Below are 16,997 nucleotides of genomic sequence, written 5' to 3' on the forward strand. Positions count from 1 at the left end.
GATCTGTGTTCCCCGTTATCCCTGCAGTATTCTGGAAAGAAAATGACTTCCACTCAAAACCAGTAGAAGCTTGCTGATGGCATCCTTTTCTGCTTAGGCTGTCCAGGGTATCCTCCGTTCCAGCAAGTCACATGGTACCCTCAATTTAGGGAATTTATGGAAACCCAAAGTTGGGAGAGGCAAATGCTCTTGAGGCAGGAGGGAGGAATAATGATTACGGCCCACCTAAGTTTCATCTCTGAATACTGACTCACTTTGGACAGTTGGATTTGGTTTTGTGTGACCTACATTTCATGAGATCAGTAGTGACGAATAGAAGACATCACATCAGTAAAAAAAAAAAAAAAATAAGAGACAGAGGGGTCCACAGTAGACCCTGTGCACCCAAAACAGAAGCCATTATGGGTCTGCTCTTGCTGAGTAGAACTGTAGCTAAAAAAAAATTGCAGTAGACTGGAGAGTGGAGGGGGATGCCTGGGCGAGTGATTGATTTTCTTCATTTTAGCTCTTTGCTAATGGAGCAAGGAATTAGCAGGTCAAAGCGACAACAAGGTTGACCTTACACTGCTGAACATAAAACCTCCTCACCCAGTGGGGGTGGGAAGGAATAGCTGCCTTCTCCTGAGAGCATGAGCATCGTGTCCACAAAGGACACTGGAGTGTAGTGGTTTCTCTCGGCAATCAGATGCCACAGTAGGCTTTGTGGTATCGAAACTGCGTCTTCCATGCATGCAATGCTATATCCAAATAAAAGAGGCAGAGTCTGTATGGTGTTTTTTTGTTCGTTTTTTGTTGTTGACAACAGGCTTTGTAATTTTTTTTTTTTTATCAGCCATGCACCAATTAGCCAATCTTGTTTGAAGTTCCAGGTGTGGCATATCCTTGTTACCTAGGCAACAGCCCTTCCTTTCTTGTTAGGGGAACTGAGATGATTTAATGAAACAACACGCTCACCCCAAATGGATGAATCTAGGCTCTCCTTGAAGTCCCTACCTGTTTTTCTAGTCTTCTTTGTAGCTGTGAGGCACAGCTCTAAGAAGACACCAGAAGATGTCCACTGACAAGTTTAGAGAGACATGCCTACTGCAGCTCCTCTTTATGTAGAGACAGCCTTTAACTCTTTGTATTTTGGAGCTGGTATGAAAACGTGTGAGCCAGGGCTGAATTAGCCATTCTTCAGCCACAGGCAGCAAGCCCAGGGACATGTGACGTACAGCGTAAAGCAGTGTGTGGATGGCAAGAGCACGGTTTCTGGTAGGCTGAAAACTGGTGAGATGCTGGTACAGAAGAAACTGTAGAAGACACAAGGAAGTAGAAAAGTATCTGTGTTCCTGGATTAAAAGATCCTGTTTGAAACATCTACACCATTCAAACCACGTGTATAAATTCAATACAGGCACCAACAAAATTCCATTGTCAGTTTTTTCATTGAACTAGAACAAAATCTAAAATTCACATGCAACCTCAAATAGCCAAAGAAATATTAAAAGGAAAAAGTTTGGAGGCATCCTCTTTTCTGATTATTATGTTGCAAATCTATAGTAATCAAAATAGTATGGCATTCACATAAATGTAGACACAGGAATCAATGGTGCAGAATGGAGAGCCCAGACACCAACCATGCACACCGCACTGGAGAGATGACAAGCGGGTAATGTGCTTGACTCGAAAGCACAAGGAACCAAGTTAGGATCCCTAGGACCCATTTTTAACTCAAGTCAAGGGTAGCAGTGTCTACCTGGAGTCCTAGCACTGGGAGATAAGAACAGGAGGGTCCTTGGTCAATGCCAGACAGTCTAGCTGAATGGTGAATTCCCGGGGAATTCCAGGTTTAGTGCAAGGACCTATCTCTAAGGTGGAGCCGGGATCTCTGGTACAAGCCTTTAATCCCAGCACTAGGGAGGCAACAGCAGGTGTACCTCTGTGAGTTTGAGGCCACCCTGGTCTACAGAATGAGTTCTAGGACAGTGAGGGCTAAAAAGAAACCCTGTCTTGAAAAAGAACAAAAACCAAAACCCCAAACCAATCAACACCCCCCCCCAACAGAACCCAATTAAAATGAGCAAAGGAGGGTGCTGGAAAGATGGCTTAATAGTTAAGGGTGCTTGTTGCTCTTCTAGAAGACTTGAGTTCAATTCTCAGCACTGATATGGAAACTCACAGCTATCGGTAACTCCAGTTCCAGCAGATCCAATGCCCCCTTTTGGTCTCTTTAGGTACCAGGCATGCAGGTGATACACAGACATACAAGTAGGCAGAATATTCATACACTAAAATAAAAAAACTTAACTAAAATCATAATAAAATGTGCATAGGTATGGAATAGACACTGCTCCAAAGATGAGGCATGGAAGGTCATGGTCATCATTAATATACAGAAAAACCGTGGGGCATCACCACACAGCTGTCCACATGACCTCACTAGAAGTCACCAGATATGCAGAAGAGGGACACTGAACACTGAAGGGATATACATGAATACAACCAATTTGAAAAACAATGTAAAGGTTCCAAAAATTAAAAATACTGTGTAATTAAGCAATCCTTCTTTTGGCTACAGACCCAAAAGAAACTAAGCCGGTATCTCAGTGTGAAGTCTGCCATCCCATGCTCATTAATACTCACAATGGCCACAGGAACACCCAACCTAAGTCTGGGTTAGTCAGTTTTCTTTTACTATAAAAACACCTGCTGTCATCAACTATCAAAGAGAAAGGGTTAATTTGGCTCGTGGTTTTAGAGGTGTCAGCTCCTGATCATGCAGACCAGTCAGTGTTAGGCCTCTGCTAGAGGTGCCAGATGGACAGCTGCTTACTTCATAGCCAAAAAGTTAAAGAGAAAAAGAAGGGGCCAAGACCCCAGACCCCCTTTGAGGGTCTTCTCCCTAGTGACTCTGTCCTCTTAAAGGTTGCATGATAAGGTAGTAATGATATCCTGGTGAGCAAGCTTTTAACACAAGGGCCTTTACAGGTCACTTAGGACCCAAACTACAGGGGCTGCAGAGTTGGCTCAGTGTCTGAGAACACTTAGTGCTCTTGTAGAGGACCAAGAGTCCCATCCCAGCATCCACACAGTGGTTCAAGACCATCTATAACTCCAATTCCAGGGTATCCGCCACCCTCTCCTGACCACCACAGGTACCAGATGGGTGCATTTGCGGTGCAATACATATATGCAGGCAAACATTCATACACACACACATGATATATAATATATATTACACATATATGTGTATGTAAATATATAATATATTATAATATAAATATATAATTATATATTATATATTTACATATATATATATGAGAGAGAGAGAGAGCAGACTCCCACTGACAGATGAATTGATAAAGAAAATCTCTCTCACACATACACAGCAATATTACTTAACCCTAAAAAGAAAGAAATCTGTCATCTCAACAAGGTGGGTGAATCATGAAAACATTGTGTGGAGTGAAATAAACCAGACAGAGGAATTTAATTCTAAATAACCTCACTTATATCAGAAATAAAACAACAAGTTGAATTCATGACAACCAACGCCTAAATAGTGGCTACCAGGAACTGAGAGATGTGAGGAAAAGGGAAATGTTGTCAAGCAGCAAAAACCTTTTGTAAGTTGTAAGATAATGAATATTAGAGACCTAATATATAGTGTGATAACTGATAATGAGAGTATATTGTTTGCTTGAAATGTACTGAGATCACAAGTGTTCTCATTACCACCAAAATAATAGTAAAGATAGTAATACAGATAATTATTCCATGGGACAGGCAATGATTAGCTCGGCTGTGACACTCATTTCATGATGTATGTATAAATCATCATGTCTTGCTTTAGGGTTTGAGATGGAGTCTCACTGAATTGGCCAAAGCTTGCCTTGAGCACCAAGGCTCAAGTAATCCTCCTGCCTCACCCCCTCGAGCTCCTGAGACTACAGCCACAACACCCATCTCAAAACCTTCTATTCTACATCCTAAATATTTCATCTTCCCAAAGCGCAGGTCCAAGGTGGCATTGCCGTGTCGTCTTCCTACAGGAAAGACACAGACAGCTTTTGCCGCCTTGCCGCTTGCAAACAGCATTCCTGACACCCTTCTGTTTGTACAGCCCGGCCAGAGCATGCTCAGCTGATAGAGGGAAGACTGAGCAAGGTAAGGTACATGCTGATAATTCCACCCAGGGAGCTTAGCAGACGGTTAGCTTCACCTGCCAAAGAAAGAGTGTGTACTTCACCTTGGTCAGTCTTCCCTATTAGATCACAGTGTAGTGTGTGTTAGTAGACCTGTTTCCAACAGACATGTAAACTTCCAACACCCCCCCCCCCAACACACACACACACATACACACACACTGCGCCAAATTAGAGAGTTCATCAGTGAACCCAGGAATCTGGGCCCTGTAAGCTCCCGAGTGAATATGGTACTGGAGTAGTTTTGTGAACCACTCTAGATCGTCAGAAACCCATGGGGACACGTAACAGACTTCCACCTGTGACTTCCAATTGACATTTTTGCAGAGTAGTCTATGAATTTATATTTCCCAATGGGGCAGAGTGAAACTAGACAAAGAAACCATTGGAATAGGTATGAACACAGCAAAGGGCTGTCACTTGATGTAAGGGTGGAGAATGAGCCTACGGACCTCTGAGGACAGCAGAACTAAATTAAGCCTTTTTCCCCATTTGGTAGGTAAGAAGTTAGTTGGTCTTAGAAGCCCTTTTAAATCCCAGATCTCAAGGACAGTTGATTTGCTGCAACAATCACACATGTATCAGTAAATAACACACAGTCAACAGGTACAGAGCCTAGAACTTGACTGCAACCGAGGCGGCAGCTTCTACCCACTTGAGACAGACTCTGCGTTTCTTCTCTCTCCTACTTTTACCAGGTTTGTGAGGCGGCAGGTTTGCACTTCAGATGTTCATTTATAGAGTGCCAGACTACACCTGCTTCGTGCTAGGCTTGTGCTTTGAGGGTGGTTTTGTTTGGAAAATATTATTTTTAAGCAACAGCCAGGCTAAGTGTTCCTGTCATCTTAAAGCATCCTCTAAAATGTGCCGCTTGCTAAGGACCAGAAGTTCCAGCCGCAGCACAGCAGCTAGTCACTGTCTCACATGACTCCACCCTCTTCCCTGGCCTTACTTTTGCTGCTATGTTAAGAGGCAGGGATCCCTTAAAGCTGCATTTCCATCTATTCCCCAAGAAACTGCGACTACCTGTCAGGGACTCTGCTTCCCACCCAGCCTGCATCACAAGTGCATGACTCCACAAGGCTTCTAAATACAGCAAACGCCGTATCAATCATTTTGAAAGATGACTAGAGACAAAGTTATTGTTCTGAAAACTAATAAAAATCAAAATGTACATTTTTTCTTTATAGGGAAAACCTTGAACTCATAGAAGCTGATTGATAAATAATACCAAAATGAAACTCACCATTTTGTAAACCTAATGAGTGAATGAATGGATCTAGTAAATCGTCAATGGCTGTTAATATCATGAAAAAAGAGGCAATAGCACCTGTCTCCTATTAGAGGTTATGACACTACCATAAAGTCTTGTAAAAAATTAGCTTGAATGTAAAGTCTATAGAGTAATTAAAATTTACAGGAAGTATATGAGACAGAGGAACATAATAATTAATTATGTCTATTGAGGGGATATGATAACCACAATCCAAGACTATAGTACAAGTGACCAGTTTTTAATCAGTATTGTGCACAAGAAAAGGAAGACTACAGCGGAGCCTAGAGATGGGGTGAGGCATATGATAAAGTATGGGTCTGGTGGCTCCTGTTCGAGGCATTGTTTTGTTTTGTTCTATTACTGTGTTAGGACAAAAAGCAGCTTGGGAAGGAACGAGTTTACTTTACCTTGTTGATGACAGTTCTTCGGCAAGGGAAGCTGGGCAGGAACACAAGGCAGGAATTGAAGGTGGAGGCTAGAGCAGAGACCATGGAGGAAAGCTGTTTCCATAGCTTGATCAGTCTGCTTTCTTATGTAATCCAGGATATCGCCACCCAGTGGGCTGGGCCTTCCCACATGGATTGCCAATCAAGAAGATGCCCCTCAGACTCGCCTATAGACCAATCTGATTGAGGCACTCTCTCAATTAAGGTCCCCTTTTCCCAGATGATCACAACTTGTATCAAGTTGACACACAAACAAAGAAAACCAAACCCAACCAGCACAGCTCTTGTTGAAAAAGGCTATAAGATGTTACAGGGCTGGCAAGGAAATGGTTAATGTTATTAAGAAGAAATTGCTGTGGGATTGATAGTACCTTTTGGGGTGTGCTTTTTTAAAGGAATTTTGGTTGTGAGAGTCAGTCATTAGTAGCTGAAATGAAAAGTAAGTGGCAAGGAGGGACTTACCTGAGAGGGAGAAAGGAGAGCAGCACAGGGGGAGAAGGGAGGAGGAGGGAGAAGGGAGGAGGAGGGAAAAGGGAAGAGGAAGGAGGAGGGAGGAGAAGGGAGAAGGGAGGAGGAGGAAGAAGGGAGGAGGAGGGAGATGGGAAGAGGAGGGAGAAGGGAGGAGGAGAGAGAAGGGAGGAGGGAGAGGGAGGAGGAAGAAGGAGGAGGAGGGTGAAGGAAAGAGGAGGAAAAGTAACATTAAAAAATGTTTGAAAAAACAGGAAATTATGTTATTTTATGGATACTTAAAATCACACACACACACACACACAGAGAGAGAGAGAGAGAGAGAGAGAGAGAGAGAGAGAGAGAGAGAGAGAGAGATTGAGATTACACCAATTAGGGTGACATGATTTCTTCCCAAAAAGAAATCTGGAGACTATTTAACAAGCACTCCAGTGGCAAGCATGAAAACCCTCCTTTGAGTTTTTGCTCAGGGGAGTCCAAGAGATTCCCAAGACAATATAGTCTGTTGCCATGGCCCTTGGTGCCTTTCAGAAAAAGAAGGTGAGATCCTCTTACTGAAGACACCACATATTTTGGATACTGGATTTAGAAGAATCAATTTGGGTCTGACCTTGAGGCTTCCTCCCTGCAGACTAGCTCTTACAGTTTCAGAAGGAGCTGAGCAAGCTGCCAGTGGAGAGAAGTAATTAATAATAGTCAGATCTAACTGCAACACCAGTGAACCATGATAGCCAGGATGGCGAGATATTCTGAAAGGCGCCATGGTGACACTTGCAACATGGAGGTACACAAGAGTCAGCTAAATTGGACTTAATGGCCTGATCAACATGAGGGAACTCATGCCAGGGACTGTAAATTCAGCCAACTACCTGTGGCCAGTAAAGCCATATAATCTAGAGAGACCCTACTCCTGCCAGCTTCCTAAACCAATGGCATCTCTAACTTAGATCTAACCTTATCCTTACATCCACAGACAGTATAGCTCCCACCTCTTATCAAAGAAGCTTCTTTTTGCAGCAGGCAGAGACAATCACAGAAAGCCACAACTGGTCAAAATGCAGAGCAAGTGCCTGTGGGACTGGTGGGCCTCCAGCACACCCCACACTTAAGACTCGGGGAGATCACAGAAGAAAAATCACAAGAACCAGATAACTCAGACAGTTGCTGTGAGTCTCTTAAAAAACAAATAGAGAAGACATGAAGAAGACTGGAGAGGAGAGGGGTAGAGGAATGTAATTGTGGTAATTGTGGCTCATAATATGTCTGAATACTTGGTCCCCCGTAGGTGAAATTGTTTGGGAAGGATTAGGAGGTGTGGCCTTGCTGGAAGAGGTTGTCACTGGAGGCAGGCTTCACCATCTCTCGTTATTTCCCTCTCTGCCTCATGCTTGTGGATCAGACGTAAGCTCTCAGCTCCTGCTCCTGCTCCAGCACCGTATCTACCTACATGCTACCCTGCTCTCCGCCATGATAGTCATGGACTCTGACCCTCTACAACTATAAGCCCCCAATGAACTCTTTAAAAAGTTGCCTTTGCCGTGGTGTCTTATCACAAAAAAAAAAGGAAAGTAAGATAATGATCAAAATATAATTTATGAACTTCTCATAAGAATAAAAATATTGTATACTAATAAATAAAGGAGCCTTTTGTTTCTTAGCACTATATGTGTTAATATTTGTCAGTTCAATAAGATGATATCCAGGATCTATTATGATTTATTTCAAAATAATCATGAGGGGCAGGGAATGGACAAGCGTCTAGAGGAATCAGGATCGTTGCTAATTGAGGTTGGGTGGTGAGGTTGGGTGGTGAGGCGCTCTGGTCCGGCACTCAGTCCCCTACAGTTTTGTATATGTTTGAAATTTTTCTTCCGAAAAGTGAAATTAAAATTCTTTACAATTTCATTTTCTTCCCTTTTCCTGCTTTCATATTTGTTGTACTATATTGTTCTAATAGCGTGTGTTTATTATTTCTAACCAGAGAGTCATCGGATCTTACTCTTCTTTAGTTAGTATGTTCAATGCTTGAGGCCTTCTATATTCTAAGCTGCCTGCCCAGCCGGACTGGGAGGTGTGTGAACCAGAGGGACTCCCTAGGGAATCCTCAGGGCTGTGACCCTGGATGGTGTTGCAGGTGTTCATTTGGGAATGCCACTTTACCAAGACCCCATCTTGGAAAGGAGTGTTGCTTACCTCACTCCCAGCTGCGGGGATCTCCTCAGTCCTCTCAGTGCCAGAAAGCCATTGTGAGAGTGTTTATGAAGAGAAGAGGAAGTTGAGGTTGATTAAATGTGCATGGTGGGGTCGTGAATTTTATTTTATTTTTTTTCTTTTTTTATTTTTATTTATTTATTTTTTTATTTTTGGTTTTTCAAGACAGGGTTTCTCTGTGTAGCCCTGGCTGTCCTGGAACTCACTCTGTAGACCAGGCTAGCCTCGAACTCAGAAATCCACCTACCTCTGCCTCCCAAGTGCTGGGATTAAAGGCATGTGCCACCACTGCTTGGCTCATGAATTTTATAATATCTACTGTATAATTAATATGTAACCTCCAAAATACTGTTTAGGAGTGTCTTCTTTAACATTTAGACCTCTCTAAAGTGCTAAAGTCCACTGAGGTGAGGTAAAACCCTTACCTTAGAAAGGTATGTCCACAAGATATCTTCCAAAGTCACCTATGTCGGGCAGTGGTGGCGCATGCCTTTAATCCCAGCACTTGGGAGGCAGAGGCAGGTGGATTTCTGAGTTCGAGGCCAGCCTGGTCTACAGAGTGAGTTCCAGGACAGCCAAGGGCTACACAGAAAAACCCTGTCTCGAAAAAACCAAAAACCAAAAAAAAAAAAAAACAAAAACAAAAAAACAACCAAAGTCACCTAATCCAAATTGTCTCTGAACCCTTTGTTCCCCCTGTTAACCTCTGGTGTCGAATGACCGCACAGTTCTAGGGAGCTCTCATCTCCTGTCCGGTCACGCTAAGTCCAGCCCTTCCCAGGGTTCCTCCTACATCATGAGACCGAGCTCCTCACTGATCATCTGTTCCTGGTGTTTCCCATCCTGAGAGTCATGTCCCTTCTGTGTGATGTCTCCCTTTGTCTCTCTAGCTGAGCCTCCCCTCTGAGCAGAGTTTCAGGTCAGGAGAATGAGGTTTTGATCCTGTGAGCAGTTCTTGTAGGAACAGCAGTTTGTAACACAGTGCAACCTACAAAAGGATGACCCTTGTAGCAACCTCCGTAGCCGCTTGTCTGAAAACATCCAGAAGCAGGGTCTCTGTCTGCCTTGTCCTCTCTGTAGGACTGTACCTGTGTACAGAGGAATCCTCTGTGGTATTGTCACATCAGATAGTAGAAAAGCGTACACTGTTCATCTAAGCCGATTTTGGGGAGAAAGAGTTTATATTTAGGTCTCCAAATAATTTTTGGAATGTCATCAGGTTCAATAAACTGTACCACCTTAATTTATAAAAGTTTTTAATCACACTTATAAAAGCCAGCACTTACATAATTTGCTGTTCTGAGCATCTCCTGGGTCTCCATAAGGAAGTTCTGGTGCTATTCTTGTTTGTAGATGGGGAGACGGAGCAGAGTGGGTAAGTGGGAAAGAGATTATGACCCTCAATAGACTGGCTGTAGGGCTAGTTCCCTAAGCTGCTGTCTGCTGGCTCCCTGCAGCTTAGTGGGAATAACATGGGTAAATGAGAGAGTCTGGAGGGCTGGAGAGAAGCATGGCCCCTATAACTACTCCATGGCATTACCAGAAAGATCCATTCAGCCATGCCATCAAGAACAGCGCTATATGGGAGATGGTGCTAAGTACTCCATTATCAGATGAGATTAGGAGGAATTCAGTTTGGCACCTGGAGGTAATAAATCCCCATTTATCATTTCAGGGCACTCTATTTTCATGAATCTTGTAAAATTCCCACTTGGAAATGCTAAGATCAGACTTAAGGACAGCCGAGCCCCACTAGACAGCAAGGAAAGACATGGCTTTGGTTACATCTTTCAACATGACCACTCCACAGTAAGTACCCTCAGGACCTTCTCTCCAGATCTACAGCATCACTGTGAGTCTCTCATGAGATGAAGGTCTGCTACTGCAGGCACCTGAAGCAAACCTCAGAATAAAACTAGAAAATGAAAGGGGGGGTCATAAAATAGGAATTGCGAGGAAATGCAGAAATCATGAGAAGGTTTCTAAAAGCAGGCTTTATGAAACCAGGCAAAGGCTTCTTAAACGAGAGTTTCAATTCCCCAAACCCAAGCTACCATATGGACAAAGCCCTTGATCTTAACACGTGTAGCTGTGGTAAGTAGTCAGGCAGTAATTTATTTTCTGTCTGGCAACTCACTGGTAAATAATACCAAGATAAAACAACACTCCTTCCCTTACACTGTGCTCTCCCAGCGTCTGTAGTTATGTGTCTGGCTCCTAAGTAATCAGAAGCATGATGGCTGTGTTCTCTATGCCACTGAGGGGCTCTGGGACAACCCTTCTCAAAATGGCACAACACAAGATCACATGGCTGGGTGATCATCTAGATGGCTCTGCTGATCTTGCCTGGGATCGGCCTTCATTGTAGGGCTTTGTTGTAGAGCTGCCGGCCCATCTAGTCATTGTGTCTATTCATCCAGTCAACTAGGCTGGTCACAATCTACTGCTGATATTGATGGGATAAGAGCCAGACCAAAAATACAAATGCTTCTCATACTTCTACTGGTGTCATACCTATTGTCATCTCATTGACCAAAACAACTCACATGGCTGAACACAAAATCAAGGGTTTGAAAAGCTCTCTCTCTCTCTCTCTCTCTCTCTCTCTCTCTCTCTCTCTCTCTCTCTCTCTGACACACACACACACACACACACACACACACACACACACACACTTCCTTTTGACGGAAGAGGCTGCAATGCCACGTGACAAACTGGCTAGTAAGGGTGCTGTTTGTTTACCCCTTCAAGAAAGGCTGAATAGAGCCACTAATGCACTTTGCCCTGTAGTGTTCTTCACTACAAGACCAAAGTGTACATTCATTAATGAGGCTGTGAACTCTAAGAGTTTCATTGCCACCAAAGGAAGATTTTAGTCCCTGCTGGGATGGCCATGTGGCCAGAGCTGGAGCTGAGCCACTGTCAGAAGCGGCCTAGAGGGCAGAGATGTGAGGAGGGTGGATGTAACTTGCCCCACACCCTTTAGAACTAGTTTCAGAAACATAACTCTTGCCTTCTTAGAGCATCTCATTGATAAGAAAGTTCCATTTGTTCAACTCAAAAAAAAAAAAAAAAATCCTGTTTCCTCGAACAGTCTGTAAGAGAACAAACCCAACCCAGCATGTTCTTTTTAGGAAACATCTGGGGTAACTGGGATTCCCCCAGAAACACCCACTCTTTTATATCAATTGTTGAAAGACACAGAAACTGAACATCTGATGACTGTTCTGTCTGAAGCTCTTGAGTCATTCTGAAATGTCACACTGTGATGAATACCGTTATCTGTGCTTGGCAGGGAGGAAAAACCAAAGGCTTAAGGGGGGGAACCTATGAAAGCAAATCTGGGCTTTGGGAATTACCTGGTGGGTGTGGGTGGTCCAGGTAGCCTACCTATAACCCTTGAACAATGCAAGCAAAGGGCACAGCTCTGCAGACCCCGGCAACTGCTCCTGTCTGTCACTTGTTGGCTTTCAGATGGTTAGAAACATTTGGAATTTAGAGTGTCCCCACGACCTAAAGAGAGACTTGCCGCCAGAAGCTCCATGCTTTTTAGATTCATAGCAGACCACAGAGCAGCTTACAGCAGGCTGGCTGCCTCGGTATCATCAGTGGCCTCTCATCCCCACGCACGGACCCTCCACATACCCCCAGATGTTAAGTTTCTACTGGCTCATGCATACTGCTCTCCCTTCCAAACTTAGTAGTGAGGCCAGAAACACAAGACTCAGCCTCTCAGATTCTGCAGGGTGAGACAGGGCCAAGAATGTGTAGGAGGAACCAACGATCATGTCCCAGGAAGAGAAGGCCAAAGTCTCCAACCCAAGAGATGTTTGGTAGGATGACACACAGCAGTGTTTGGTAGTACAGTGCACAGCTGCTAACCATCTTGCATGATGTCTGTCTCCAGCCCTTCTCATATACCAGTGATACTAAAACTCATGGATTGGGAGGTGACCCTTGTCTGAGGCATACTGTGTGCCAGTGAAGCTGTGGGTTGGTTTCAATGCTCAAGTCTGCCTAAGACTTGACTCCCTGTTTGCTCAGGTGACCCCAGTTTCCTACTCCCTATTCATGAGAATGGAGATACAGTGGGAGCTGTCTGAATGGACAGGAGCAGCATCCTAGATGTCCTTGACTCTCCTCATTACCCCAAGGCCTCCAAAGAGGCTCTTGGTCACCTGGAGTATACATCCACTTGGGAACAAAAGTACCTTTTATTATTGTGACACTGGTAACCATTGCAAAGAACCGCACACAGCCATTCTTAGTATATCACTGCAGTAGAAATTGTGGTGACATCATTAACAGATCATTAACAGCAGAAGCTGTGCTTCTTTCTGGTTACAGAGGGTGTTTGTCTCCCTTCATGAAGGACTTTCCCCCCAAAACTCGCATATTGAGGTTCCTCCATTCACCCTAACCGGTGAGGGGAAGCGGACTGACCAGGCCTTTAAACCGATTGTGGGGAATAGCAACCTTGTATTTCCCTTGACCTCCAGCAGAGGGCAGCCTCCTGTGCCTCACTAAGCCCTCCACTGACAGAGGGAAGAGGGTGTACTTCTCAGGGGCTAACCCTTCCCTGCCACTCCTTTCCACCCAGACCTGCCATTGAAGGAGGAATTTCTGAAGTTGAGATTATCTCCCAACAAGTAGATGAAGAAACCAAGAGCATTGCCCCAGTGCAGCTGGTGAGCTTTGCCTATCGGGACCTGCCCCTGGCCGCCGTGGACCTCTCCACGGGCGGGTCACAGCTCCTGTCGAATTTGGACGAAGAGTACCAAAGAGAAGGGTAGGTACGGCATGGCTGAGAGCCTCTTGCATAACTCCCCGTGTTTCCATGGGTACCTCCCAAGAGGCAGCAGCGGAGGTTAGTGATGCTGAGGCCAGGAGGTGACATTAGGTCACTCAAGCCTTTTCAACTCACACATAATTTCCTCAGAGAAAGATTCCGGGTACAGAAAATGCCCATTGCTGCTGGACGACCGCCTAGGTGTTTTGTGATGTTTGCTTAGAACTTAGGTAATAGGATTTGTCTTCAGGCTGAGGTGATTCTTGTTTGTTTGTTTATTTTTTTGGTTTTTCGAGACAGGGTTTCTCTGTGTAGCCCTGGCTGTCCTGGAACTCACTCTGTAGACCAGGCTGGCCTCGAACTCAGAAATCCGCCTGCCTCTGCCTCCCAAGTGCTGGGATTAAAGGCGTGCACCACCACCGCCCAGCTGAGGTGATTCTTAGTATTTTTTCCGACTCACCCTGTTTACCTCACAGGGGTTAGGAATGTGCCAAGGTCACAGAGTTCATATGGGACGAACTTGGACTGCACTTTGCTCTGCACACAGTGACGCTGAGTGTCTGGAGAGTGGACAGAATCCTGCCAGGTGCTTTGCAGACACTGCCTCCCTCCCTGTCCAGTGAGAGCCGCGGGGTTGCTTTTACATTAACTCCTCCTATATTGCTTGTCAGTCAGTCAGTCAGATCAGTGGGTTTGTTTCCCATTTGACTTCTCACTAGCCTGGTCTCTCTTACAAATTCACTCTTCAAAGCCATAGTGTGATGTGCTGGCCGGATAGAGGCAAGGAAGATGAGGGCTGGAGGTCCTGGTTTTCAGTGGTAGGGGGTTGGAATGTTGAAGGCCACAGAAGGGCAGACAGACATCTGTGGGTTAGCGTAGACTTCTGTCTCTCACCTAAGCTTTCCCCCAGTTCTGCCCTGTGACTTTTAGACACAGAACTGTAAACACTGGCCAGCACCTAAGAGCCAGTTCTGGGCAACGCTCCCAGGTGTCTGTAACCATTTTAGACCAGGCTGGCTGCTTTAAACACAAAATGGAAACTTTGCCATGTGTTTTAGAAGCAAAGGAAAAGCCATAGCTAAGCTAAATTTGCAAAGCTCGGATTCCCCGTGTCTGCTTCCTGAAGGGGGCACCCCCTTCCTAAGATAAAGTGCCAAACTGGGAAACTGTACACCTGCTTCTGAAAAAAAAACCTGATACCCAATGGCTTTCTCTAAAAATAAAATTTTTCTAAGTATTGTGAACACAGTTAGCAGGACCCTAGAAGAAAATGACAGGCAAATCAATAGAAAAAGAAATCTCTGAAGATCAGGGCTGCATGAGGACGTGGACTTCAATCTCAGCACCCAGCCCTACGTGGCTGTATGTTCCTTGTAGCCCCAGAGGGTAGTGAAGATTAGATCCTATTCAGAGAGCTTACTGACCAGAGAGCTTAGCCAAAATGGTGAGATTCTGGGTCAGTGAGACCCTGTCTTAATAAGGCAGAGATCCACAGAGCATGCCTGCCCTCCTGTTCTGCCCTTCACATGTACACACAGGCACACACCCTCGCACTCACATGCACATATCAGGCAAAACACAGGAAGGACGGGAGGACATTTCTGAGGCTTGTCTGGCATAGCAGTATTGACCGAGCAATCCGAATCAGGCCACAGAGCCTGCTTTTCCCTAGTCCCCCGTGACTTAAAGACTGAGCTAAGTCCTGAACCAGGACCAGCTGTGTGTATATGGCTTATGCAACAATGGCCGCCAGTGCTCAAAAGGACCACAAAGCTGAGCCCTTTTCTCTGCTGCTGCCCTGAACTCTGTCCGCCAGTCAGCAGGTCTTTCTCTGAGCACCGGGAGAATCACTGTGCAGTTGCCCTCTGGTGGTCAAACACAGTAGTGCAACCTCTGTTAATAGAAACATGCACTGGCCCTTCTGCCCTGGCCTGATCTTGAACAAGCCCAGTTGGAGTTCATTGTTACATAGCATGGACAGAAACAGGAAAACCCTTAAGAGCGCTGATTCAGAACCCACACTCACTGCTGTTGCTGCACACTGATTTTACACTCAGTGGGTGTGCCCCATGCAGGTGTACCACACCACAGGCCGTGCCTCATTCCCAGGCCTACTCCCACTGCCCAGGTTGCCCAGACCTGTCTCAGCCATTTGAATGAGTGCCTGGTCTCTCCCCGTGAGGCAGAGAGGTCTTTGATTTGATTTGCCTCTCCAGGTGTGTTCCCCAATGCTGCTGTTGTCCTGTAAAGAACAACAAGGAAGCCTAGGGGAAAGATTTGTTGAGAGCTCTCGGTGGGACCTCTGTGGCAGCCAGACTGTATCCTAGAGCAAGGAAGAGCCAGGCTTATAACAGAAGCCCGGGTAAAACCGACCAAGCAAAAGCGTGCAGCCATGGAGCTAGGCTGTTCTTGGTTCTTAGTTTGTCTCTCACCGATTTCAACCTTTCTAAAGCAACACAATCCCAAGTGTAAAGTTCCAGTTTGGTTTGGAGGTCAGGGTTGCTTCTGGTCAGTGAGACCTCTTCCTGCTGAGAGAAGCACTACAGCTAGGAATAGATCTTTTCTGGAGGAGACCAAGGGACCTCAGGGACCCTAATGGGTAGCCGCCCGGTGACTCATCTGCCCTGTATTCAGGTCCTGGGGTGTGCTGACCTGTTTAGTTTCCCAAACTCTGAGATTGTGAGGGCTGAGGAGACCGTAGGCAGTGAATATTCTAAGAATTCTAATGCAGAGTGTGAAGAGTTTTCTTCAGGTCACGGGGTAAGAATACTGTCCTCAGAGTTCACACATGGTATAGCATGGGCCAGAATTTCCTTCCTTTTAACCAGAATAGTATTCCATTATTGAATATATTCTACATGTTGGCTCAGCCTCTCATGGACACTTGGGTGATGTCCACACTTTACCTGTTATGGATGCTGCTGCTGTGAACAAATATCTCTGTTAGACCCCGCCTTCATGTCTCTGAGGTATATCCCACAAGTGGACTTTCTGGACCACACTGTCCAGGTCCTCAGAACATCAAATGCAGAATTACCATTTTCCACAGCAGCTGTGCCATCTTACGCTCCCAGCAGCCATGCATGGGTGTTTCCTCAGCCCTGTGTCTACACCAGCAATTGTTAGTCACCATTTTTGAACTGTAGCCATCCTCAGGGTGAGAGTTGTGGTGTGGTTTGAGAGTCTGTAAGTGTGGGATCCTGTGAGGTAAGATGGGCAGGCCTCCGGATTCATACTGAGCCATAGCACAGGTGAGGAGCCAGCTTCAACCTGGCTGGGCTGAGAAGTTTGTGTTTCAAGTTTTCATTAACATAACAAATACCCCAGAAATACCTAGAAACACCCTCACAGACACATCCAGGGTGTAGTCTACTATAGAATATCCTAGACATCTCTAAATCCAGTCAGGGAGACAATCAGGGTCACCCATCACCTAGTCCTTGTCCTAAGACGCTTACCTGCCATGATCTAGAGAGCTGTCTGCTGCCTAAGGGATTCACCTGACTTCAGGCAGCTTGGGGCTTAAAGAGGAAAAGCAGACTCCTGTGCAGACCTCACTACCTCAGACTCCACCAAGCCTCAACTTGATTTGGCAGTCCTCTCTGCTGTTCATTTTCAGC

General features: G+C 45.3%; 1 protein-coding gene across 4 annotated transcripts in view; it reads left to right on the plus strand.

Moving 5' to 3' along the window:
* Tmem266 (transmembrane protein 266) overlaps positions 1–16,997 on the plus strand; it is a 112,481-nt gene that overhangs the window by 42,661 nt on the left and 52,823 nt on the right. For 2 of the 4 annotated variants that reach the window (XM_076925311.1, XM_076925312.1), the window contains exon 1: positions 13,241–13,377. Coding sequence is in view for 1 of the 4 variants with exons in the window: in XM_076925310.1 (XP_076781425.1) it covers positions 10,360–10,397; positions 13,189–13,377 (227 nt within the window). In the remaining 3 variants the exon portion in view is untranslated. Of the gene's footprint in view, positions 1–10,263; positions 10,398–13,188; positions 13,378–16,997 lie in introns of those variants that run through there. The other 2 variants (XM_076925310.1, XM_076925314.1) reach the window with 2 other exon arrangements.

This window comes from Arvicanthis niloticus, chromosome 26, assembly GCF_011762505.2.
Source record: "Arvicanthis niloticus isolate mArvNil1 chromosome 26, mArvNil1.pat.X, whole genome shotgun sequence".
In the NCBI taxonomy this organism is placed as follows: domain Eukaryota; kingdom Metazoa; phylum Chordata; class Mammalia; order Rodentia; family Muridae; genus Arvicanthis; species Arvicanthis niloticus.